The 23,784-nt window shown below is 34.7% G+C and overlaps 3 protein-coding genes across 4 annotated transcripts; 1 reads left to right on the plus strand and 2 right to left on the minus strand.

The window, feature by feature from the left end:
• The first annotated feature begins 3,837 nt into the window (after positions 1–3,837).
• On the plus strand, positions 3,838–7,022 carry LOC133829580 (probable serine/threonine-protein kinase PBL17). Of its 2 annotated transcripts, none has more exons than XM_062259297.1 (6): positions 3,838–4,050; positions 4,562–4,875; positions 5,039–5,174; positions 5,380–5,516; positions 5,667–5,790; positions 6,235–7,022. In XM_062259297.1, the coding sequence occupies exons 1-6, from the start codon at positions 3,993–3,995 to the stop codon at positions 6,798–6,800; spliced, it is 1,335 nt and encodes a 444-aa protein (XP_062115281.1). In that variant the 5' UTR covers positions 3,838–3,992; the 3' UTR covers positions 6,801–7,022. The 2 variants fall into 2 exon arrangements, with proteins under 2 accessions (XP_062115281.1, XP_062115282.1); XM_062259298.1 differs by having other exon boundaries at positions 4,565–4,875.
• A 1,454-nt stretch (positions 7,023–8,476) lies between these two features.
• Positions 8,477–13,317, minus strand: LOC133829578 (TORTIFOLIA1-like protein 2). The gene is made up of 6 exons (XM_062259295.1): positions 12,285–13,317; positions 11,866–12,163; positions 11,066–11,775; positions 9,994–10,710; positions 9,679–9,844; positions 8,477–8,957 (listed from the first exon to the last, which is right to left on the minus strand). Exons 1-6 carry the CDS (start codon positions 12,942–12,944, stop codon positions 8,944–8,946), a joined length of 2,565 nt encoding a protein of 854 aa, XP_062115279.1. The 5' UTR covers positions 12,945–13,317; the 3' UTR covers positions 8,477–8,943.
• Positions 13,318–15,453: 2,136 nt separating this feature from the next.
• On the minus strand, positions 15,454–22,223 carry LOC133829579 (cycloartenol synthase 2). Its single transcript, XM_062259296.1, has 18 exons — positions 21,900–22,223; positions 21,618–21,806; positions 21,399–21,488; positions 20,762–20,956; positions 20,556–20,640; positions 19,948–20,114; positions 19,363–19,551; positions 19,129–19,242; positions 18,430–18,552; positions 18,204–18,326; positions 18,027–18,125; positions 17,502–17,558; positions 17,141–17,187; positions 16,905–17,048; positions 16,568–16,745; positions 16,108–16,188; positions 15,897–15,980; positions 15,454–15,798 (listed from the first exon to the last, which is right to left on the minus strand). The coding sequence occupies exons 1-18, from the start codon at positions 22,098–22,100 to the stop codon at positions 15,679–15,681; spliced, it is 2,286 nt and encodes a 761-aa protein (XP_062115280.1). The 5' UTR covers positions 22,101–22,223; the 3' UTR covers positions 15,454–15,678.
• Positions 22,224–23,784: the final 1,561 nt, after the last annotated feature.

A 23,784-nucleotide genomic window follows, 5' to 3' on the forward strand; every position in this document is an offset into this window, starting at 1 on the left:
GAAATAATTTTTAAAAAATATATATTTGTTTGGAAATTATTAAAATATATTTAAATTCATTAAAATTTTAAACTTGTTTTAATTAAAAAATCATAATTATAATCAAAAATCAAAATAATAATAAACCAAATTTTAATTAATAAAATAAATCATACTTTTCCATTTTCTTTTTCGTTTCATTCTTATTCATTCTTCTTCTTCTTCATCATAAACATCACCCATCTATGGTCATGGTTGCCTTGATCGTCGCTCAACACTCTAGTTGTCTCCATCATCCTTGTTTATGGGTCGGACGTCGATGCCTCCATCGTTTCCATTCGTTAATGGGCGAGGATATAGTTGACAAGAGGCTCGCTGAATCTAGCTGATGGAGGCTCAACGAGTAAATTTTGTTGATAGGAAGCTCGATCTCACCTGGATCTGTCTTTGACTCCTTTTTGTGGTGCGAGATCTGATGTCCTTAGCGCATAAGGATCTTAGATTTGGGAGTCAAGGGGTTTCTGGCATTGGTCTTCAAGCTTTGCTCTATTGAGAAAGTGACTAGAGTGTTAGGCAATGCTTTTATGCTCTACTTTTGTAGAGATTTAATAATTTTGGCTCATCCATATAGTGTGCTTCTATTTAGATTTTGTATGGTTTGATGATTTGCTTTGAGTTGCTTTTAGGGCTTGATCTGTGTTTTGTGATTTTGTTTATATATTTAGATTTTTTTTGTGGCAATGAAAAACTTCATTAAAAAAAATATAATGTTATACAACCTAAAAAGACTAAATATCCAAAAAAAAATCAGGTATAACGTCAAGTTGTCTGTCAATTTTAAGAGTGTGCACAACTAATCCATGAGCAGTCATATTGGCCGAACGACGAACATATATTAAGGATACTCATGAAAATATGGATAACATACTTGCTATATCCTCTTACAAGAACTCAAGGTCATTGTAAAATGTATGTCGCTTAGTGAAAGCAGACACAAATGCTAAACAATCGATTTGTACAATATGCACTGAAAGTCTCGTTGATAGACAAATAAATAAATACATAAAAAAAGAAGTGGGCAGAGTGGGTAAAGATGGTTGGGGACAGGGCGATGATGGATGGGGTTGATGGGAGGCTGAAGAAGATGATGATAAGGGAAAAAATAGTTTGGATCATGTTTTCATTTTTGGGATTAGGATTGATTTAATTTTGTTTTAGTTTGTGTTTTGTTTTTTAATTAAAATTTAGGATTAGTTTAAATTTTGATTTTTTTTATTAAGAATGTCCTCACGTTTTAATTAGTTAATTAGAGAATTTGAAATTTATATCATGTTTTTTTTTTTTAATTAATTGAAAAATATTTTTATAATTATTTTCATCATTAAAATATATTTCTTTGTTTTATTTTTCGTTTTTAGTTAACTAAATTATAAAAAAAATATAATTATTTTAGTCATATTGAAAAAATATTTTGCCAAAATTAGGGTTAGGGTATTATTTAGATACATTTTGCAAAATAAATAGTCTGAATTGTCATTTAACAACATAGAGATCGATCGAGTATTTCAACAAAATACAGAGACTAAACTGATATTTTCCCTTAAACTAACAATACGTATTATAGTCGGTGCAAGTAACGTGCATTCTTAAATTTATTTAGAAAAATTATTAATTATTTTTTATAATTATCATTTAAATTTTAAATAAATAAACAATATTATGTATAATATAATGACATAAACAAATTAGAGGAAAAATTAAACAAAAACATTATCAATGATGTTTTTTTTTTTTTAAAATGATATCTGTTTAGATTACAAACTATCTTTTTTAACTGACTTTTTCATCATTTGTTAAATTAATATAAAGCTTAAAGAATAAAAAGATCAAACACAGAGTTTGTTAAGAGTCAAATGTATTGAGAATGAAGAATTTGCAAAACTCAAGTTATTTTGGAATTCAGACATCGTTTTTTTCAATACACTTGAAGTTCGAAGTTCTTGGCGAACATAATCTAAAACCTAGCACCGAAGCTCCAATAAGTGTTAATGTTAGAATTTTGATCTATTTTATTTTGTGTTTGTCAATATTTGAAATTAATTTATGTTAGTCAAATGCTTGTGAGTTTAGGAGGTCTCATATTTGTATTTTTGTATTATTCCATGTTGTATAAATTTGCCTAAGAACATATATCAAGTGCTTTGATGCTCTTGAGCCCTTTCCTTGTACTTTTCACATCTTCATTTTGAGTTGGAGACAATTAAATTTATTCCAAGGACACATCTTTTGAAATTATTAAAATTGAAATCCTTTGGCCCTTTTTTGAGCTTCCTTTTGCCATGCATCTTACTCTTTCCACCTTTGCCCTAGATCATGCACCTCTTTGATGTTCAGCTTGCATTCGGGTAGTCTTGTGATGTCTTGCTCAACAAAAATGGCGCCTCGCATTGGCCTAACACAAACCAAATCCACACCCATCACAAGGCTACCACGCCCCACCCGCTGCATCGCCACCTGTGTCCAACCATCAGGAGCAGCACAAAGGTTCGAGAACAGCGCAACTGGTGTTGCGGTGAAACAACCCAAACTTGTCATCGAGTTGTATTAGCTTCCATGCTCCACGAGAACGAAAGCCTCTTTCCTCGGCGAGCAATTTGTAAATGTATTTCCTCATTGAAGAAGATAGAATTTTGAGAGGTATTTCAGTAGTTTCTTTGTCATTCTTATCAAATAATTTAAATCATTACTCTCATATCGTTCATTCTATAAACTTTATGGGAGTATTGCTTACATGTTTTATTACTTGACTTTAACCTATAGTTTTTTCAAATCATAATTAATAATATACTAATAAATTAATAACACTAAATTTATTATTATTATCGTCATCATCAAGTAGTGTAGTTTTCGATCCGTTAGTGTAATCATAAAAAAATATGTTTCCTGTTAGAGAATAGAATCCCACATGGAAAGTAAGTAGGAACATCATACTATTTATAAGAGTATGAGTTACTCCACTCATCACCAATTGGTTTTGAGATGGAACCTCATGCTTCTTACCATGCACCACTTTCCACATTATAACATGGTATCAGAGTCAAAGAAAACTCTAACGAGTATGTCCGATCCAAATCCAAAACCATTTGTGATTCGGGGATAGAGAGCCAAAAGAGCCAACGAGCCACTTGCGATCGAGCCGTCCAAGATTGGTGAGCAAAAGTAGCCACCATCTTGAGGGGGGATGTTAGAGAATAGAATCCCACATGGAAAGTAAGTGGGATCATCACACCATTTATAAGAGTATGAGTTACTCCACTCATCACCAATTGGTTTTGAGATGGAACCTCATGCTTCTTACCATGCACCACTTTCCACTTTCCACATTACCATGCACCAACCAAACCAAACCAAACCAAACAAACCTTTGCAATGTCTATAGCAAATTAAGTCATTAAGATTTAATACTTATTATGGTTAGGTTAGTTGATGAAAACTTGTTAATCTATACATAGCTAATTAAGTCAATTAGTTTATGAAAACTAAGCACCATTCACTAACCCATCACCTTCTTTTTCTCCAACAAAGATTATATTATGAGACCTTTTTCTCTTAAGGCTAAATGATTAATTGGAGAAGATGTACAATAGATTGAGAGAACAAACATTTTTGACTCAACCATCACTATCTGTTTAACATGGTCAAAAGAAAATGTCATAATTGTTAAAATTCTAACAAGTCACTAAAATAAATAATTCTAAAAATAGAACAAAAAAAAAGTGATGTTTTGGACAAAAAGGGCCTGAAAGCAAACAAAGCCCAAACCATTTCTTTGGTCTGACCCACCCCATCTTCAACTCTGCTTCCTCTGTCTCTGTCTTTCTCTCCCTTCGTCTCCCTCTCTCTCTCTCTCTCCAATCTTGTGGTTTGCCAGTGACCCAGATCGAAATCCAGCGAATGAAAGCCATTCTCGATCGGAGGCTATGAAATGTGACATCTTTTGAGTTGAAAATCTCATGGGGATTTGTTTCAGTATTGAAGATGATCCTCACCACTCCATTAAGAAGATTCCTGGTAAATCACATTTTCATCATTTTGTTTAAGAAGAAGAAGAAGAAGAAGAAGCTTTGTTTGTACATTTTTTACACTCAAACTTGTGTTTTCTTTCTGGGTTTGATCGAATATAACTGCCCTTTATTTTGTTTCCTTGATCACTTCATTTCCAACCACTAAGAAAACAGCAAAAGTTACTGCTTTTAATTAGCATTAAATACAGCACTTTTGATCCCATAATTGAAAAAATTAGCATTAAAGCCCCCACCTTCTCAACCAGTCTGCTTCTCTCTTGCATTTACAATAGACTATAACATTAGAGAGATATTGCTTAACACCAAAGTTATTGCTTTTATTTATTTATTTACAATATTTGATCCCATAACCGAAAAAAAATTCCATTAAAGCCCTCACCTTTTGAAGTATTATGCTTCTTTCTTGCAGTTACAAAAGACTATGATAGATTAGAGAGTTTTGAAAAAATGACTTTTCCATTTTTGTTTTCTTATGCAAAAAAATATACATATTGAAGTAGGACTTGCAGCATCTGTGAGTACCCCTTCTGAGTCAGAAAGAAGCAGAAGCAGAAGCAGCACTCCCTTGGCTCCCAGGGATGTGAAAGATCTGCGCCAGAATCCTGGATACAGCAATGTTGACATCTTTACATATGAGGAGATGAGGCTAGCCACAAAGAGATTCCGCCCTGATTTGGTTCTGGGTGAGGGTGGATTTGGAGTGGTTTATAAAGGACTTATTGATGAGTCTGTGCGCTCTGATTACACTACCATTCAAGTTGCCATTAAGGAACTTAATAGAGAAGGCTACCAAGGTGACAGAGAATGGCTGGTATATATCAATTTCACTCTTTCTTTCTTTCTTTCTTTCATTTCATTTATCTTCTGTGCCTGTGCCTGTGCCTGGATGCTTTTGAATTTTTAGGAGTTGGGAAGGTACTGTTTTGTATTTCTTTGATTTCATTGTTTGTTGTCCTTTTTTTCTTGAGTTGCAGGCTGAGGTTAACTACCTTGGACAGCTCAGACATGATAATCTTGTAAAGCTTATTGGATACTGCTGTGAGGATGAGCATAGGCTTTTGGTGTATGAATACATGGCAAGTGGCAGCCTAGAAAAACATCTTTTCCGCAGTAAGTTTGTGTGTTATGCAATTTAGAGACCATACTTGAGGGTTCAGCATCCACCCAATTCCAAGGATGTTTCATAAATATATATATATATATATTTATATTTATTTGGAAGAGTGAGATATGTATCATGGTTCTCATTACATGTTTAAAGGAATCTGGTTTCTATTTGTGTCTTATTTGATTTTGTACTTGTTTTGGATCATAGGAGTGGGATGCACGCTGACTTGGGCAAGGAGAATGAAGATTGCTTTAGATGCTGCAAAGGGACTTGCTTTTCTTCATGGTGCAGAAAGACCTATCATATACCGCGATTTCAAGACCTCAAACATCTTGTTAGACGCGGTTAGTTATAATATTTGCATTGTATTCGACTCAAATGTACTTTTCTCATGATTCTTTTTGCAATTTGGGAGTACTATACTAAAGTTTCTATCTAACTCAAAACAAGAACGAATCATGTGCTGAAAGTGACGGTTGATGAAAAACTTGCAGGGCTTCAATGCTAAACTTTCGGACTTTGGTCTTGCAAAGGAAGGGCCTATGGGAGATCAAACCCATGTTTCGACACGGGTGATGGGTACATATGGATATGCTGCTCCTGAGTATGTAATGACAGGTGAGTTGAATGGATTTGTTATCAATCAGATATGTTTTAGTCAACTTCTTCTACCCCTTTGTTGATTGGAGTATGGAAAAGATGTTTTATTATAAATAAAATTAATCCCTTTATCACTTTTTAAAGTCTGTACACTTTTTCTTTTGCTTTAATAAACAGAAATTTTCATTAGATTAGTAAAGAGAAATCAAATACAGGGAGTTGGAAGTTGGGACTACTAATCCCTCAACCAATCTTGAAAAGATAAAGCTTTCACTTCTGCTTCTTTGAAGAGTTGAACACATATTATTGTTTGGTAGAAAGTTGATTATTATATATGCATTGATATTTACAAGGGTATAGTAATCTACTTGATTCCTTTGTTTTTCATTTAGTAGTATCCTTTCAAATGATTTTGGTATTTTAGTGGCTCAAAAACTAAGTAGGTGAGTTGATTGTAAACAGGACATCTAACAGCACGGAGCGATATTTATGGATTTGGAGTGGTGCTACTTGAGATGCTTATTGGAAGGAGAGCGATGGACAAGAGCAGACCAAGCCGAGAACACAACCTTGTCGAGTGGGCACGTCCACTTTTAAACCATAACAAGAAGCTTCTGCGGATTTTAGACCCCAGGATAGAAGGGCAGTACTCAGCCAAAACTGCAATGAAGGTGGCCCATTTGGCATACCAATGCCTTAGTCAGAACCCGAAAGGCAGGCCTCTCATGAGTCAAGTGGTTGAAATCCTAGAGACTTTTCAGACAAACGAGGAGAATCAGGAAGAGGAATTGCTTCAAAGTGGAGGAAGCGGTATAACTCTTTACGAAGCTCCCAACGCTGCTGCCCCTTCATCTTTTGAAGATAAGAAAAGCGTGTACAGAAGCAACGGTGTAAAGGCAGCTGAGGCCTATCCCAGGAGCAAGCCAGGAAATGGAAGGAGCAAGAGTGAGCCTCCAAGTGACTTTTTCGAGCGTCATAACCAGCCTCCTATGGTGGACGATGAGAAATCAGCTTCCACAAGACGTTGAGTTGAGTTGAGTTGAGTTGATTGATTGTACCAAATATAGGGATAGAAGGTTGAACTGTATAAGATCCCTTCTCAGCTGCTCTATCCATTTGTTGTTGTATGTTTGCTAAGTTTTTTTTTCTTCTCTAAATGAGAATTTAAGATTCTTTTAAGCTAGTTGTTTTGTAGAACAAGCCTTAAACAAAGGCATAATAAATGAAATTAAAGTGGTAATTTTCTAAGATGTTGTTTAGAATTGCTTCTTGGAGCCCCATAGATGATCCAGCACTTTATTTATTTTTGGTCATTCTACTATTTGGCTGGGAGTTACTTGGTTAAAGACTCTTTCTACTTTTATTTGGTTGCTTAAAGGATTTCATAGCTTTTTTCATTACTAAATGACAAGATGTCAATAACAACATGATTTACCTTTGGCATATTTTCCTTGGTCATATTAGTTTTGATAGGATTCAAATACTGACTAAGGCTGGACCACCGAGGGAACTCACTATGAGTGACTTACTTATATGTGAACTGATCTGCGATTTGGGATTGTTTAAAATCTCCTCAATCTTCCCCAACAATCTCTAATTACCAGAGATTCTGAACTAAGATGAAGAATTATATTAGATTGAACAATAAAATATCGACACAAAATATATATAAATAACCCCAAACTGATCTGCAAGGAGAAACAATCGTTCAATAAAATAAGAGTGTTATTATATCACCTTAAAGTGTGACACCTTATATGGTTGGTTGGTTAGCAATACCCTATAATACTTATTAAATTCAAATATGTGAGAACCGATATTAAATTGCACCAATAACGATATGTCACATCCTTGTGTTATTGGGCACCAATAGTACTCCTTAGTAATTCTCATAAAATAAAGTATATACTTACTTTGACGAAGATACCGAGTAGGAAAGAGGGGAAGAGGCTTGAAGAGAGCACAATACAATATATTATTCATTAATTAGTTATATTATATAGGATTTTTTAGAGCCCCGGTAATCCAATAATATATTGATAGGGCAAAATAATGTAAATGAATGATAATTAATGACAAGTTTACTTGTTTCCTTTTTCATCATCAAAATTAATTAAAATATCATATTCATATTACTTGTGTGAATTGCATGTGGGCACAAGCACCTATATAAATATTGGGTGCTCCCCAAGCAAACTCAAAAAAAAAAAAAAATCAAGAAAAGCTTGTCAATTTGTATGTAATTAAAAGTATCCATTTATATTTATTTTGTCAAAAAAAAAAAAAAAACCTTGTATAAAAGATATGTCCTCGTTTATTAATATTCTTATTATTATAGAACAATAATATGTACACCAAAATATTACATCAACTGACGTAATATTTCAACTAAATGGTTAAATAAAACTGTCACGTCAGTTGGTGTAATGTTTTGATCTTTAACAATAAATCCTATTTGAAGAGGCTCATATACGGAACGTCTCGAAATAATACCCAGAGCAGGAGATTCAATTAAATGAGATTCAGAAACTAAAATTTCACCTCGACCATCAATAGGTTTAGCCAGTGCATTTATAACACGACCCAAAAAAACCTCACTTAGCGGTATCTGAGCAATTCGTCCTGTTGCTTTTACAGAACTCCCTTCTTGTATCAGCAAACCGTCACCCATTAATATGACTGGTATTTTAGTGGCTCAAAAACTAAAATGCCAAATGAGTCAAATGGTTGAAATCTCAAGGAAGAAGAATTGCTTGAAAGTGGAGGAAATGGTACAACTCTTTATGAAGCTCATTATGCCTTAAACAAAGGCACAATGAATGAAATTAAAGAGGTCTTAATAATGCTCTCCCCCATCTTTGTTTAGACAAATTAATAATCATAACAATAAACAACCTCAACATGACATGAAATCAACACAGAAACTGATTCTTTAATCCACAAAATTACAAAAGAGGTTGTCATGACATTACAGCTTGTGTCTCAGCAGAACCCCCTGAATTAAGTGTGAAAAATATGGATTTGCACATCAACTTGCTTCACTTTTTTCACACTTCAGATTGATTTGACCACAACACCTGGCTGGCCCCAACATGTAACATCTCCGGTGGACTCCGGCGGAAGAAGAAGCAAAGCTAGTTCAACATCATAGCCTTGAGATTTTCCAATCTTTCAAGAGCATTTTCCTACAAAATAAAGAGAAGCTCAGAATGAATAGTAGTAAGATAATGTACTTATAATGATGAAGCCAAGAGTTAGTTAATACATAGATATACTACTCACTAGCCATAGGGCCGAGCATCGGTTGGTTTAGGCGGTTTTCTCATATTATTAAATCCAAAATTTGGTTTTCGGTCCGGATTGGTGCAATCCAAAAACCGACCGACCAAACTAATTAAATAACAAAAACTGACCGTTTTGGACAGCGGTTTGGTCGGTTTAATTTTTTTTTTTTTAAATTCCATAATTTTTAGAACGTTTTAGTTAAAAAAAAAAACTAAAAATTTTAAATTGTTGGAATCTATTTTGGTGCTTTTTTAAAACATAAATACATAGAATATAGTTACATTCACAAATTGAAAAGTTTGAAAATATAATTAAAAGTTCATATGCATAACATAACCTGTACATATTTATAAGTTCGGTCGATTTCGGTTCAAACCGATCGGTCCACATGGATTTTTCAAACCGACCGAACAGTGCCAGTTTACGCCATTAACTGTTTTTTTGGTGTTCGGTTTAATTAGTTTTGGTTTTTTCGATGTTCGAAAAGTCGATGTACTCGGTTTTTTTAAGTTTTTCGGATTTTATGCTCAACCCTAGTAGCCATATGCTGCATCAGTTCTACCATTCAAAACCAAAATCTAACCATAATTACTGCTGATATTATTAACACAAGAACCTTACCCCATACGTGGTGCAGCTTAGCTGCTATCTGGTTTATGGATCTTTTCTCCAAAGGATTAGAGAATTCCATTCTTAGAGCCTCCTGAACAGCAGATAACAACTTTTGTCTAGCTTTTACCGTTGACACAAGGTAATTTGGTCCATGAGCAGTACTCAAGTCAACAACCTACAAACAAAGTGTTAAACTGTTAATGCATGAAGACTAAGATTAAAGAGAGCTAGAAAAGAATCTCTACTAGACTTTCAAGCATCCCCAAAAGACTATACAAAGCAAACTCAACAATTAAACTCATTGTAATTGTAGAACAGACTTGCCTGCTGCAACCAAGGAACTAAGGTAGTTGTAAACTTCTGTTCTTGGAGATATGATCCCAAAGTACTGAGAACATCGTCGACCATTTTTGAGGATAAACATTCCAGAACAGGACCAGTTATGTCGAAAAGCTCCATTACAACTTGCTCGTCCCGAGAAGAAAGAGCTTCCTCATATGCAGACTCAAGGTCCCCTTCACACAGAAAACCTTTCACACGTTTCCAGAGGCTATTTTTATTTTCCAAACCATTTCTTCTGGCTGTAACACTAGAAGCTGAACCGAAAATAGGATCAATTCTTGCTTGACCATATCCCATTCTCCCTGTCCCCTGCCTAACACATTTCTGGGTGTCCATGCCAGTAGCATTCCTAATGACATTTACCTTAGTATTATTAGACCACAACTCCGAGCCCCGTTTAGTTGAAGTGTTTCTAAGGTTGCTTTCGAATACATTTTCGCCCCAATTTTCGTTACTTTTCGCAGACAGCAACGAAGGCTGTCTACTTTGAATATCTACTGATGGCCTAGGAGTGCATGTAGAGAGCCTCGGAGAATGCAAGACATGGCTTTGCTTGGTCAGCTTGGAGTTTGCTAGACTGGAAAGTTCCTCCCTTTCCCGTTGTACAATATTTTGAGCTAGCCTATCCACTACATTTTCCAAACCAACCACTCTTGATTGTAACATGGACAAACTATCCATTATTCCAGTTGAAAACACCTGAGTAAAAATTTAAATAGTTGGGTTAAGAAACCATTACTAGGAGGATGTATGAGAGAAAAACAATATAGTGTTCTCTATAGGTACCAAATTCTAGGCTTTTGTTTATTATGATAGAGGAAAACAAAGCATGGAATCATTGGTCACATGACAAGACACACATAGTTCATTTCTTCCTAGCTGATGCAATGAAAATGTTATGGATGGCATGGCACTACTCAAAATAAGAATCTTCAGGCTTAATGAACCATAGAATGATATGGTTCACACAAACATGTAGTACATTGTTCATTTCTAGGTGATTTGAATAGAGTCAATGAACATATAAAAGATTTGTAATTCATTTAACTTATACCTGTAAGAGATCCATTAAACTTGATTGTTTGTCTTCAATCTGCACAAGTTGGTTTCGAATACATTTCATTTCATTTTCCATTTGCAAACAACAATGTGAACCTGGAGCAGACTCTGTCACAGTCGAATCGAGACTTGCACGATCCCGAATCTTGGTAGAATACATCTGTTCCTCATCACAACCAATGTTTTCAGGTGAAAATTGCTGATTTCTTTCTGTTGGCTTGGCCTTTGGCAAGCCACCACCTTCATGACAAACTTCAACAATTTTGGTTTCAAAGTCATGAGTAAGAAGATTGGAGATTGAAGAGGAGCACTCTTCCTGTTTGTCATCCATGTGAACATATTCATATCCAATATCCTGCAAGCTTGTAACATCAGTACTCATTCTCTCATAAGTCTTAGTAACAGAGCTACCCTCGGATTCTTCATTGTTAAGATCCGCCAAAGAATTAGTATGCTGCTGCTGCTGCTTTGTTGTCTTTGGAACAGCAATTTCAATACGCCAATCATCATCATCATCATCATTGTTGATGTTGGATTTGAGGGAGCTTTGAACATAAGTTTGATTACATTTTTTTCTAACAGACAAAGGAATCCTGGCCTTGGTAGAGCTTGAACCTGAACTGTTTACTTTCTTAGATGCAACATCTTTCCATCCCAATTCTCCACCACTTGTTAGATCACTGTAGTCATCTCCACAGTAATTTTCTGTACAAAAAGCATACAACCCATTATAAGACTGAAAGAGTTAAATAGAAATAAAAAAAAAAACATTGAGTAATGAAGACAATTACAGACCTTTAATAGAAGAACCAGTTTCAGAAGGTTGAGAAGTATGAGATCCTGGAAGAGTTTTCCAGCACTGAAGGGCATGCAACACAGTGTCCCTAACAGGCTTAACCTTATCAAACCGACATGACTCCAAGGATCGAACACACGAAGGCTTAAGGGATCCCAAGAAAGAAGCTCCACTTGAAGCTATCTCTGCTAGTGCTAAAGAGGCAGCTTTTCTTGTGGACCAATCATTGCTTTTAAGAGATTCTTGAATGCTACCCATTGCAGTTACTAATATGTTCTGTGTTGGGGCACCTCCAGCCTGAGCACATATATACATATACAGATCTAATCAAACCAAACCATAGAATCAACATATTTGTTAAAAATAGAGACCAATCAAAATTAACAATATTCACAAGCAAGATACAACAACAACTCACCAGAATAATGCTCCTATTCAACTCAATAATGGCTGGTTTAGCCAGAAAATGAGGATTCTTGAGCATCTTAGTGGTTCGAAGCAACATCCTCTGCAGAAGCGAAAGTGGTGGATTATGAGTGTTGTCAATGACTGCAGCCAAGCACAATGCACTCCCACATTGCACCTGTCTATTCTGCTCCCCAAGAGCTTCAAAAAGCGGCCTAACGAGAGTGACAAAGAGTCTCCCATCCACATCAACCGCAGCATCACCATCACTATCGATGTCACTAAATTTGGAGGCCATGAGAGCAACCGTCTGAACACAGGCATCTCTGACGACAGAATCAGGGTCCTTGAGCCTCTTGAGAAGGGTAGTGACCATTTTGGAAAGATGGGGTGCAATGAGTTGGGGAGGATGGTATCTGAGCAAGCTCCCCATGAGTCGAACACATTCTTTACGAAGAGCAGTCTTGTGTTCGGAGTCAGTGTCGAGAATACAAGAGAGAAATGGGAGAATCCCATCTGGGGTTAGAGAGTGAGCAATCTTCTCAAGCTCATCTACTCCAAGCTGGTAAGTATCTCTATCACCAACCTTGTTCAGTGCAACAACCACTCTGTGTTTGAGATCGAAAAGCACTTGCTGTGCATTTCTCCTACCACCATGACCACCTTTCTTCATCTCTGAAACTCTCCTTCTCTGTAACAGAGAAAGAAGAAGAAGAAGAAGAAGACTTGGAGATTAACGCAGAATTCAAACAAATAATATAATAATAGTAAAGACTTGTTTGTGAGTGACTATTGGTCTCTGAGTTCGAAAAGAGAGCTTTTTTTTTCTTTCTTTTTTAGTAATTTATTTATTTATTTTTTGCTTCAAATTTCGCGCTTTGTGCTGGGATTCGAATTTAGGAGGATGAGAAGGAGCGTTGGTGGTGGGACCACTTATCTAAGTGGAGCTCTGCCATGGTGCCACGTGTCTTGAACTGTACAAGTCACAAGTTACAACCTTTCCTTCTTTTCACTCATTATTTCATACTCCTAATCCATAAAAAACACATCTTTATTATTATTGAATCAATTTTTCAAAATAGGACAGAGTTTGTACTCTAGATTTATATGCATGGACATGGAATGAGTGATATTACATTAAATTCATATTCCTATTCATAGTGTACCCTTTTCTTATCTTTTTTAATAAAGTGACATTTTGCAAACAATTTCAATTTTTAATACCTTTTACACATCCTTGTTTTGGCTCTTTAAGTTTAACTCTTTTGAGTTCTCATAAAACAATAAAAGAAACTCTTTTGAGTACTTATGACTTACTACTTTTATACTTCCACTCATTTGAATTTCAATGCAAGACAAGCCACATTTTTTTGCCTATTCATATGTTTACCTAATCATTTATTTAATTATATATACTAAATATCAAAATAATAATAATAAAAATTATAGTTATATATATATGGGTTTATGTCTTTTTAGATCTGTGTTTTGGCTCATTAACTGTTTGAATTCTATATTTTATAAAATTACTTTTTGGACTCTGCGTTTTCTAAAATAGTTTAAATAGACCTCTAAATCCGATTTTGATCAAAGTTTTTTGAACTAAAATTACAAATAATTCATCAAACTAACAACTCAGAACAAAAATATAGTCATTTTGTCTAAGAACTGTGTTGTTATATTCAATTTTTTGTTCATCAAAATCAGGTTTAGGAACCTATTTGAACCATTTTACAAAACATAAAACCTAAAAAATAATTTATTAAAACGCAAGGTCAAAACATATAATAAGGCAAAACACATAGTCTAAAAAAGTATAAACTATATATATATAAATAATAGAAAGGATATAAAAAGATGATATGCAAAGCAAGACATTGTTTGGATTATTTGGACCATAACCACATAGAAGAGTTTATTTTGCCACCTACTCAATAATCAATATGACCACTCATTCAAAAACTAGAGTTTATTTGGTGGCGGTTATGAACAATTACAAAATGAACTCTCTTCCATTTGGCCATGCAATTCAAATTCTTCTATTTGTCTAATATTTTTAACTGTTCTCGACAATATTTTGGATGGTATTCTCTTTTTTACTTTACCTAATTTCTAGATCAGAAAATGTCCCATGTCCCATGTCCCATGTCCCAGCTCATTATTAGATAGAAGACTTTCCTCTAGTGTATCTTTAACGGTTTCAGCCGATATGCCTCATCTTTTGCAGCTTTCTTTGTTTAATGTATTTTATCCTTTCAAAATAAATGATATTTTGAAATTATGTCAAAGCTTCCCAAATTCAAAAATGTAAACACAAATACTATTTGGATTGTCCAAAATGTTATCAACTATAAAACTCTTTCCTGAAAGTCGAATAGAAGACATTCAAAATGAAGGGTCGATTTAAGACTTCAAATAACAAATCCATAACACAAAAGGGTTCGAAACCATAAAATTTTATGTAAACTCTTTCAACAAGCCTTCATATACGTACGTACATAAAAATCCAAGACCCCTTGATCCAAGAAAGACAACAAGAAGATTAAGAAGCTTTGGCTGATTTATGAAAATTTTGATATTTTTTATTTACCAAAGTAAAAAGATAGACAGGTCATTTATAATAAGGTGAACTTTCACAGCAAATTGAAAACTCTTCAAGTTCAGATACAAAATTCCCAAATAATCTGACTTCAAATAACAAATCCACCCCACGATAATCATGAACTTGCAGAGTCTTTGATAATAACAAAATCTCTCCCCGCCACCATGGAAGTATCTGTGTTCAACTCGAGCACAAACAATATTGGAGGGCAACAACAACAACACTGTGACGCTTGCCCGACCCATCCAAAGAAATCGGACGTAGAAATACAGCCAAAAAAAAATACATAACAGGCAGTTTCTCACAGGGACAACTATTCCAATATCCTCACACACTGATTCAAAGAGAATATTTGAGAAAGAGACATATAAATGCAATAATAAATCAGCACAAGACCCTCTTAAACAGTTCTTAATCACCACCCACTCCCAAGGCTTTCCACAGCCTCTTGACTTTATCACATCCAAAAAAAAAGCATGGTTCACAACCAAAATATAAATGTTTCACCACCATTTTTCGTGTAAATAGGCTGATAATTCAACTTAACCCTTCATTAAATAATAAGATAATAAATTGATAATTAACAAAGTGTAAAATGACTCCATTATTAGGGGTAAACCCTTCTTTTTATGTGTTTTAAGTCATAGATCTGTTATTATATTGACTGCTTATTAGGCTTGCCAAAGGTACAAAATGATATTTGGGCAAGAAAAAGAAAATAAGAAACATGATAACATGGAGAAATAAGAAACTAGTGAGATTTGAATAAAGGAAAGGAACCACCAAATGAGGTCATAGAGCAAGCTCATGATGGAGCCTGTTTCAACACCCGACAGCGGTATTCTCCCAAAGCCCATATAGGGAATATGTTTCTGTATGCCGCATAAGTGATCATACAATTCCTATTGAACACACCCATTATTTCCTGCCATCAAAACCAGTCATTCAACATGCTCATCATTTCTTCAACCATGAATTTTCATACATGTAGAGAGAAAGTACATAAATAGTTATATGAATTACCTGTTGAGGAAAATCTCCGTTCTCCATTTGAGAGTTTATCAAATATCTAGCTGCACGGTGCAAGGGTGCAGCGTCTCTCTCAGCCTGCATACACACAAGCATTACACTTAGATACCATTTTTTTTCTTTATCTGTACACAACTGTTTTTAACAACATCAGAAGATTTGAAACGATTCAGATTGATTTGACTCATCAAATTCTAATACGTACCTGCCCAGCATCAATGAGAGCCATCATAGCCCATCCAGTGTTGACCAAATGTGACCTATTTCCCTCAAGATTTGAGTAGACCTGTATGGAAAATCCACAAGAGGTTATCGCTGAGAGAATGAAATAACAAAATCAACCAAACCTATTTAAGCTCAATTTATTATCCTGACCCATTTCCCTTTCACTACTATATGTTTAAGAAATTATGCGGTGACAAATGCTTTGACATAGTTTTAAAGTTTAAACCTCACCTCTTGGAAACAGATAATTATATTGTGCATTTCTTAATAAGAGAAGTGAGAAATATATCTATATGCCAAAAAACAAAAGATGAGAAATAATCAAAATATGAATAACTCGACCATTTGTAATTTCTGAACCCAAATCAGGCTAAGCTTAGACTAGATGTCAAGCATCGCACAAAAACACATGGAACATGTAATTCTTAAAAGAAATTAACCTTGTCTTGGCATGACAAATAGCTCTCTCCCCACCCACCAGACTCAACCTGTTTCGATAGCAAAAAGTTGCACGCTTTGCGAACGCCAGAGCAATTACTGTAGTTCTTTCCAGCAGCCACCAGCCCTTTGACCCCAAACCATGTAGCGTAAGTAAAACAAACACCCCATGAACCATACCTGTTGAGCAACTCCAAAAATTAAAAGCATACTCCAACTGTTAAGAGGAGTTAACGCAAGAGGAGCCAACAAGTTTTACATTCAAGTAGTGCACAAAACTGATTTATTGGGAGGGAAAAAAAAAGTCAGAGCTTATAAACTGATAAACATAGGACAAACCATGAACCATCTGAAGCTTGAATCTTTTCAATGTATGCAGTCGCTTTCTTGATACAATGCTCTATTTCTTCTTGTCGGTGACCAGGGTACAACTTTCTAAATGATGTCAGAGCTTGAATAGCAGCCGAGGTGCATTCCACATATCTAAAGAGACATCATAGTTATAATTGTGAACCTAAAATCAAAGAGAATGAAAAAAAAACTGATATAGTAGAAGGTTTTCTTTTGGCTCTTACGGATAATCAATGACAATGTCACCAAAGGTTTCAGCAGGGTTGATCAGCTGAAATACAAAAGAAACAACAAAAAGATTAAGTTAGATCATCTATGTTTCACAGAAGATGGCAAAGGAGCTCACAAAGGCATCTTCTTGTACATATGTGTTTTTTTTTTGGGGGGAAATATGCATTTCAAAAGTCCAAAAATAAAGATGTGTTCCACACATAAGAGCAATATAACATCAAATGAATGATTCTGAATTATCATGCAGATGCAGATATTAAACAATATCCGATCAACATGAGTTAATAGAGAGCTTATATGTCATGAGGAACAAAACATTTAACTTCGGATTTGAACAACATAATACACATGTACCTCCAACCAATGGTAGGATCTAGTGAGTTCATATGTTGCAAAGCCACCATCTCCATTCTGCAACATTGTAATTCCAAAAAAGAAAAAAAAAAGATCCGATCATGAATATGATATTTCTTCTTTCAAAGCATAAAAAACAGGAATCTTAACTATTAATATGAAGATAGTGTAAGAGAAAGAACAGAACTGTCTGCTAAAATCTGTCCCTTTTAATACATTTACAGAGCTTAATTCTTAGAGCATCATGATTCCACTGACATTCAGACATATTAGGTACCCACACTCCCATTTAAAGTAGACATTTGATACAGAAATTGTTGCGGGATTTATTACTTGCTCTTCAGTCTCAGATTACAAGATAATTAAAAAGTATCTCTAAATGTGCCACTACTGTTCATCACTATGAAAAACAAATTCTCCTAGTACATTATAGCATCCTTTACAATCATCTCAAATGAGACTCATTACTAATTGAAACAATAAGAAAATCTAGCAAGATAATAGTGAAAATCTTGAATAACCAACCTGTAATGAGAGAATGACATTGACAGCATCATATATACGATTTGGCTCTAATGGTTCACCAACAATATCTGAGGGAAGTTTTGATAATAGAAGAGTAGCCTGAGAAAAGAGACATAAAAATTATTAACCAGTAAATAAAATAAATGAAAAACATTGAACGTTGTTGTATGCAAGTACTTTTAATCCTTCTGCTGTACAATCCGAGATGGGCCAACCATGATCACGAGTGGAGAAAGGCCAAGCACCCTTTGAAATGTGGCGATACCAATTATCAAGATCACCTGGGCAGTCTTCTAAAACCTATAAAAAGATATTACTAACTAGTCAACCAAGGAAATGTGAGGAAGGCATCAAATTGGACATAGAAGCATTAGTTGAATTAAGACCACAGAGCTGCATTGACCTGTGAGGTTTTAATGAACTCATGTGCCTTTCTTAAAGTTGTGCTGTATTCTTTGACAAGATCGGTTGACATAATTGCCTGAGCAGCAAAACTAGTGTCCCATAATTGACTTCCATTATACCCCTGCCATAAATTCATTTATGTATAGGAAGTTAACATAGCACTTAAAACTGTTAGTCGCAAAATTTGTCATAATTGAAGCAATTATCAAATGTGTTCCACATAGAATTTTTTTTTCTTTTAAATGCACCACAAAGAGGAAATATTATTAGAAAGAAAGTGAAATTAAAAACATCCTAAATCACAAAAACCTGTAGTAAGTTTAGCAATCTCTTTCGGCGGTTTGTAATAGGAATGCTGAGTCTAACTCTATTACATAATAATCCTATTACAAACACCTAAAGAGGCCAACTTATCGTCACAAGTATTGGCTTCTCAGAAGTTGTGAGAATAAAACAAACAAATATCATTTTACTTAAAAGGTGTAAAGTTCTACAGCAAACATTGTGCAGGTACCATGTTATGACTTAAAATAGCTACAGAAGCAATCTCCTATCTAAAAGTTAAATCTCTTCCTATGTTCCTTGCTTCTTTACAGCTAAAAGCTGTTTAATACTCAACACAAATATGGATTCACCAAACCAAAAGGAAAAAGAACAACAAAAATATCAATGCTAAGAAAAAATGAAACATTTGGACCTGCATTTTCATGCCATCTTCAGCAATCCATAGATAATCATTGATTCTTGGAAGGTGCAACTTGAAAGCCTCTGAATTTGGATCTTCAACCCAACAGCAAAGCATGTTTAATACCTGTAAATCACAGTCATAGCTGTAATCCTTCATAGATTTAAGTATGAGGTTTTATGTGTTCCCCTCTTCACAAAAGTAAGTTTCAACTGAATAAAGATCACTATTTGAAAACATCAATACCTTATTCACAGGTCCAATGCAAATATAACGAGTGTTCTCATCTTCATAGTGTATATGCTCCATTGCTGAGCGGAGAGACTTTTCTCTCAATTTTTTTCCTGGCCAATTCATCAGAACTGGTTCAACAGCCTTGTGAAGAGTCGCCCAGAGGATATCTTGAACTAGTGGATGTGGGTAATACAAATCTTCCTGTGAAAACAAACATGTCATATTTTGATAAGAGAGAGGAAAGAAGTTTTTCTATAACTAATTCGGAACTAAAATTGGTACTTTACAACAACCATGAAATCCTTTTGGTCATTAGAACCGGATATGCATTTTTCTGGTTAACTCATATTGTTGCTGTGTATGCAAGAGAAAACGTTTGCTGTGGTTAATGTATCAAATTCAAAAGTAATATTTATATATACATAAATAAATATATATTTTTTATTTTTCTATTTACTATGATCAAGACTCAATCAAATGTGTTACCAATATGTCCTGAATGTTGAAGACTTTGCACTAAGATACAAATAAGGGCATAAATGGCATATCCCTAGTTAGATGCAACTAGATTGGAAACACAATATCCTTCTGACTAACCTTTGCACATAAATTTCGCGCCTCGTTCCAATCTATTTCATGATAGGGAACAGTGAAGAGCTCCTTCCTCAGAGACAAAACTGTTGGTGTGATTGGACCAACAAACCTCTTCCCATATAAGAAAGACATTGGTAAGTATACCATCCGACAGTGACACCACATTCTTCCTGTACTAGGAAAATAAAATTTTAAGTATTTTTATTTTGGCAGGATTAGGAAAAAAAGCCATTCCACAAACAAGAAAAAGATAATTGTCACTCAACATTTTAACTGAACTGAAGTCAGCATCACCATGTAACACCAAATTCCGCAACATGGGAAAAGACCCCAAAAAAAAATTAATTGCAACAAAAATTATTACACGAGTTTATTTAACATTTCGGTTAATTGAATTTCAGTATGGATACGAAAAGACAAGCTTTATAATATCATAAGTCCAAACTTTGAAGTTATATATTAATTCATTAGATTGATGAGTATGACCGTGAGTAATGGTATTGTTCTTATACAACAAGTTCAGACTATATGGAAAAGAGTGAAGATATTTTTAACCATAGGAGAATTTTAAGAATGCTCAGGCCAGAATTTGACATCGGAAGATATAGGACCTGGATGAATAGGAAGGATGTACGGAAGAAGCCATATCTCTGGAGGCAGGGGATTATTGCCAGACCATTCAAAGACACCAAGTACCTATCATCACATAAGAATTGTGATAGATTTAAATGAAAACGCTTGACTTCCAAATAAACAGAACACTGTTTAGATCAAGCTACACATTCAAGTCAAAAAGGGTTAGAGGTCAATTCTCAACTGATAACCACATTTTCCCCCATGATGTAATTGCAGTAGCACCACCATGGTCCAGAATCCATTTATGCCCACTCTCCATCGCCCCTTGTCCATCATTAGGTTCTTCACCAAGCAATCTCAAAGTAACATAGCTCAAAACGGAACCAAACATAGTGCTTGACCCTTCAATGTGCAAACCCCAACCACCATCCTTGTTCTGTAATTTCATGTAAATTAACAAAATTTTAGGCCTTTGTACAGAAAACTATGGGAAAGGGCAGGAAAGCTAAAGAATTGACGTGTTCATTAGTTCAAATTCAATGTTTTTTTTTATATCCATCATCCAATCCAAATCCGTATTTTTACTTGTAATAGTTTGATATATCCATACATTAAATGGTAGGCATATGAAATAGTATGCAGAATAAAACTAATTTTACAAGTTTCTTGCAAATTATATAATAAAAATTGTTTATATATTAATAGATGGTGAATTGGCTAGTTAGAAATTAAATATTTATGCTCTAATCTTGTCCGCCAACCATATCGAGTCAATTGGATCATTAGAAAACTAATCGCAGACAAAATGAGTTAGTTAAGTGGGGTTGCTTGCAGATCCTAACGAAAGTGATATGATTATGAAATGAGATTCAACTTGCCTGATGATTGTACAGGTAACGGCACATCTCTTTCTTATGCTCTTCGGATAAGACGGCATTAAGTGCACCAGTGATAGACAAAGCAATTATCTGACTCAGTCAAACAAACAGTCAAGAAATGAAATTCAATAATATATTATAATGACGTTGAATTTGAATTTGAATTTGAATTTGAAGTTGAAGTTGAAATTGAAATTGAAATCGAAGAAGATAACGTACCAAACCAGGCAAAAGAAACATAGGACCGCCATAGTCACCAGGCCAATGGCCATCGTGAGCTTGTATGGTGGAATAGAAATTCAAAGACCTAACCAAGGTGTCAGCCACCATCTCATCAGTAACCTCTTCGGTGTCTTTCACTTTGACCTGTGGAGGCATCTCTTGCGCGCGCGGATTCTCCTTCGAAAGCTACAAAAACAAGAGAGCATTTCGAGTGCGAGTGAGACTCGAATTCTGAAAATGGTTGAGCTAGTGGTGGTGAGAGCGATCAATGGCGTTTACCTGAATGCGCATGAGTAGATCGGAGCTGTGCTTCTTGTGAAAGCGATCGGCGTGGAAGACTTGGCGAGCAGTTTCGATGGCCTCGAGGTCTTGGGAATCGCCGAGGGAGGGATCGAACTCCCAGAACTGCCTGCCGACGTGGTTGTTGAGAGAGCGTAGCCATGGATTGGCTCCGCCCTCGGCGATCTTAAGCTTCCACATTGGTGGTTCGTCCTCTCCTCCCAACTCCGGGGAAGACCAAGCTTCCTCCTCTCTACTGGCCTTCTTCTTTTATTTGGGTCTCTTTTCTCCCTCAAACTCTCTCCCTCTCTTTCTGTATTTTTTTCTTATTGAAAATCAAATTAAATTAAATAGATATTTATTATTTACATACGAAATGGAAGATTCTATGGTAGGGTCTTCGAGGAGAGACTACAAGTGGGATTCTTTTGTGTTCTTAATTCGTAATTTGGGAATAATTTTTGACACAATTTTTTTTATAATAATATATAATATAGTAGTGTTATTTAGATTATTGTGCAAATTTTTAGAAAATTTCAAATAATTTATAGTGTCGAAAATTAGGTTTAAACATGTTATTTTCTACCCGCATAAAAAAATAAAATTAGTTACGCGTGCAATAATCTATTTTTAAACTAATTTTTGGCATTGTAAATTATTCGAAAATTTTCTGCAAAATTTCTATGATGCTTTAAATAACTACAATATACACGGTTATAAAATAATCGCGTCGAAAACTTTTTACGGCTTGAAAATACAAAAGAATCACACCAATAAAACTCTTTTCGAAACTCCTACCATAAAAATTTCCAATAATAATAATAATAATATCCCTATATTTATTTAATTTGTGTTAGAAAAATTTATTTAATTCATCAACAAAAATATATAAATTATTAAATTTGTAACACTTAATTAAAATTATTTTTTTCGCTAGTAAAAGTATCTTCCGTTTATTCTTTCTTGTTTTGATGTCGTTGTGTGTGTGTGAGACACGTGTGTTTTTGCATTAGAAATAAGACTATGGATCATGGCGGACATTACAATAACACAACATTACATAATTCTATTTTTTTACTTTTTAAATAAAAAAAAATTATGTCTTTATCATTGTTGTAAGGTGTTTAGTTTGGAAGAGGTAATGAAATTGTTTTTATCATAAATTTACATGTTTTATTTTAAATAAGTGGATGGATTAAATATTATTTTGTTGTTGATTGAAATTATGTGATAAAAAATAATATTTGATCTCATAAAAATATAAGGGTTTATATTTTTTTGACTCGTTATCTGTTTCAACTAGGGGTGAGCATCTAAACCAACAAACCGCGGTGACCGACCGCACCGCATCATACTACACCGCAAATCGCGGTGTCAAAAGTGTAATGGTTTGTATTTGAGCTAAACTGTGCGGTGCGGTGCGGTGCGTGGTTTGGCGGTGTGAAATTTTGGTTTACACCGCACCGCACCGCATACTTACAAATATATTAAAAAAAATTAAACTTTACATATATACCATTTTTTATAGTTACCCAATATGGGAGACTTGTATATTTTTTTTGTGTTTCACTGAACTTAATTGATAACTTGTGATGTTGTTTAGAACTTATTAAGGATTTGTTATGAACTAAGGATTTAGTATTTTTTTTAAAATTTAAATTTTGTTATGACATTTTTTAACACAAACCGTGGAAAACCGCCCAAACCACACCGCAAAAAATGGTTTGGTTTGGTCGGTTTGGTGCAACCAAATCACACCGCATGGTGTATTCTAGTTACTAAACCGCACTTGTGGTGTGGTGTATTAAAAAGTGTTCAAACCGCTCAAACCACACCGTGCTCACCCCTAGTTTCAACTTTGTGTTTTGACAAATTATTTTTTGGA

The sequence above is a fragment of the Humulus lupulus genome, chromosome 4 (assembly GCF_963169125.1).
Source record: "Humulus lupulus chromosome 4, drHumLupu1.1, whole genome shotgun sequence".
In the NCBI taxonomy this organism is placed as follows: domain Eukaryota; kingdom Viridiplantae; phylum Streptophyta; class Magnoliopsida; order Rosales; family Cannabaceae; genus Humulus; species Humulus lupulus.

Bases quoted from the DNA above. Each gene is read 5' to 3' on its own strand.
- LOC133829580 (XM_062259297.1), top strand. From the start codon at position 3,993: ATGGGGATTTGTTTCAGTATTGAAGATGATCCTCACCACTCCATTAAG. The intron at 4,876-5,038 runs GTATATATCAAT...CTTGAGTTGCAG, and splicing joins AAGGTGACAGAGAATGGCTG to GCTGAGGTTAACTACCTTGG. The intron at 5,175-5,379 runs GTAAGTTTGTGT...TTTGGATCATAG, and splicing joins AGAAAAACATCTTTTCCGCA to GAGTGGGATGCACGCTGACT.
- LOC133829578 (XM_062259295.1), bottom strand. From the start codon at position 12,944: ATGAAGAAAGGTGGTCATGGTGGTAGGAGAAATGCACAGCAAGTGCTT. The intron at 11,776-11,865 runs GTCTGTAATTGT...CTTTTTGTACAG, and splicing joins AACTGGTTCTTCTATTAAAG to AAAATTACTGTGGAGATGAC. The intron at 9,845-9,993 runs GCAAGTCTGTTC...CTTTGTTTGTAG, and splicing joins TAGTTCCTTGGTTGCAGCAG to GTTGTTGACTTGAGTACTGC.
- LOC133829579 (XM_062259296.1), bottom strand. From the start codon at position 22,100: ATGTGGAAGCTTAAGATCGCCGAGGGCGGAGCCAATCCATGGCTACGC. The intron at 20,957-21,398 runs GCAAGTTGAATC...ATGAAATTACAG, and splicing joins GTTACCTGTACAATCATCAG to AACAAGGATGGTGGTTGGGG. The intron at 17,188-17,501 runs GTACATGTGTAT...TTTGTATTTCAG, and splicing joins GATCCTACCATTGGTTGGAG to CTGATCAACCCTGCTGAAAC.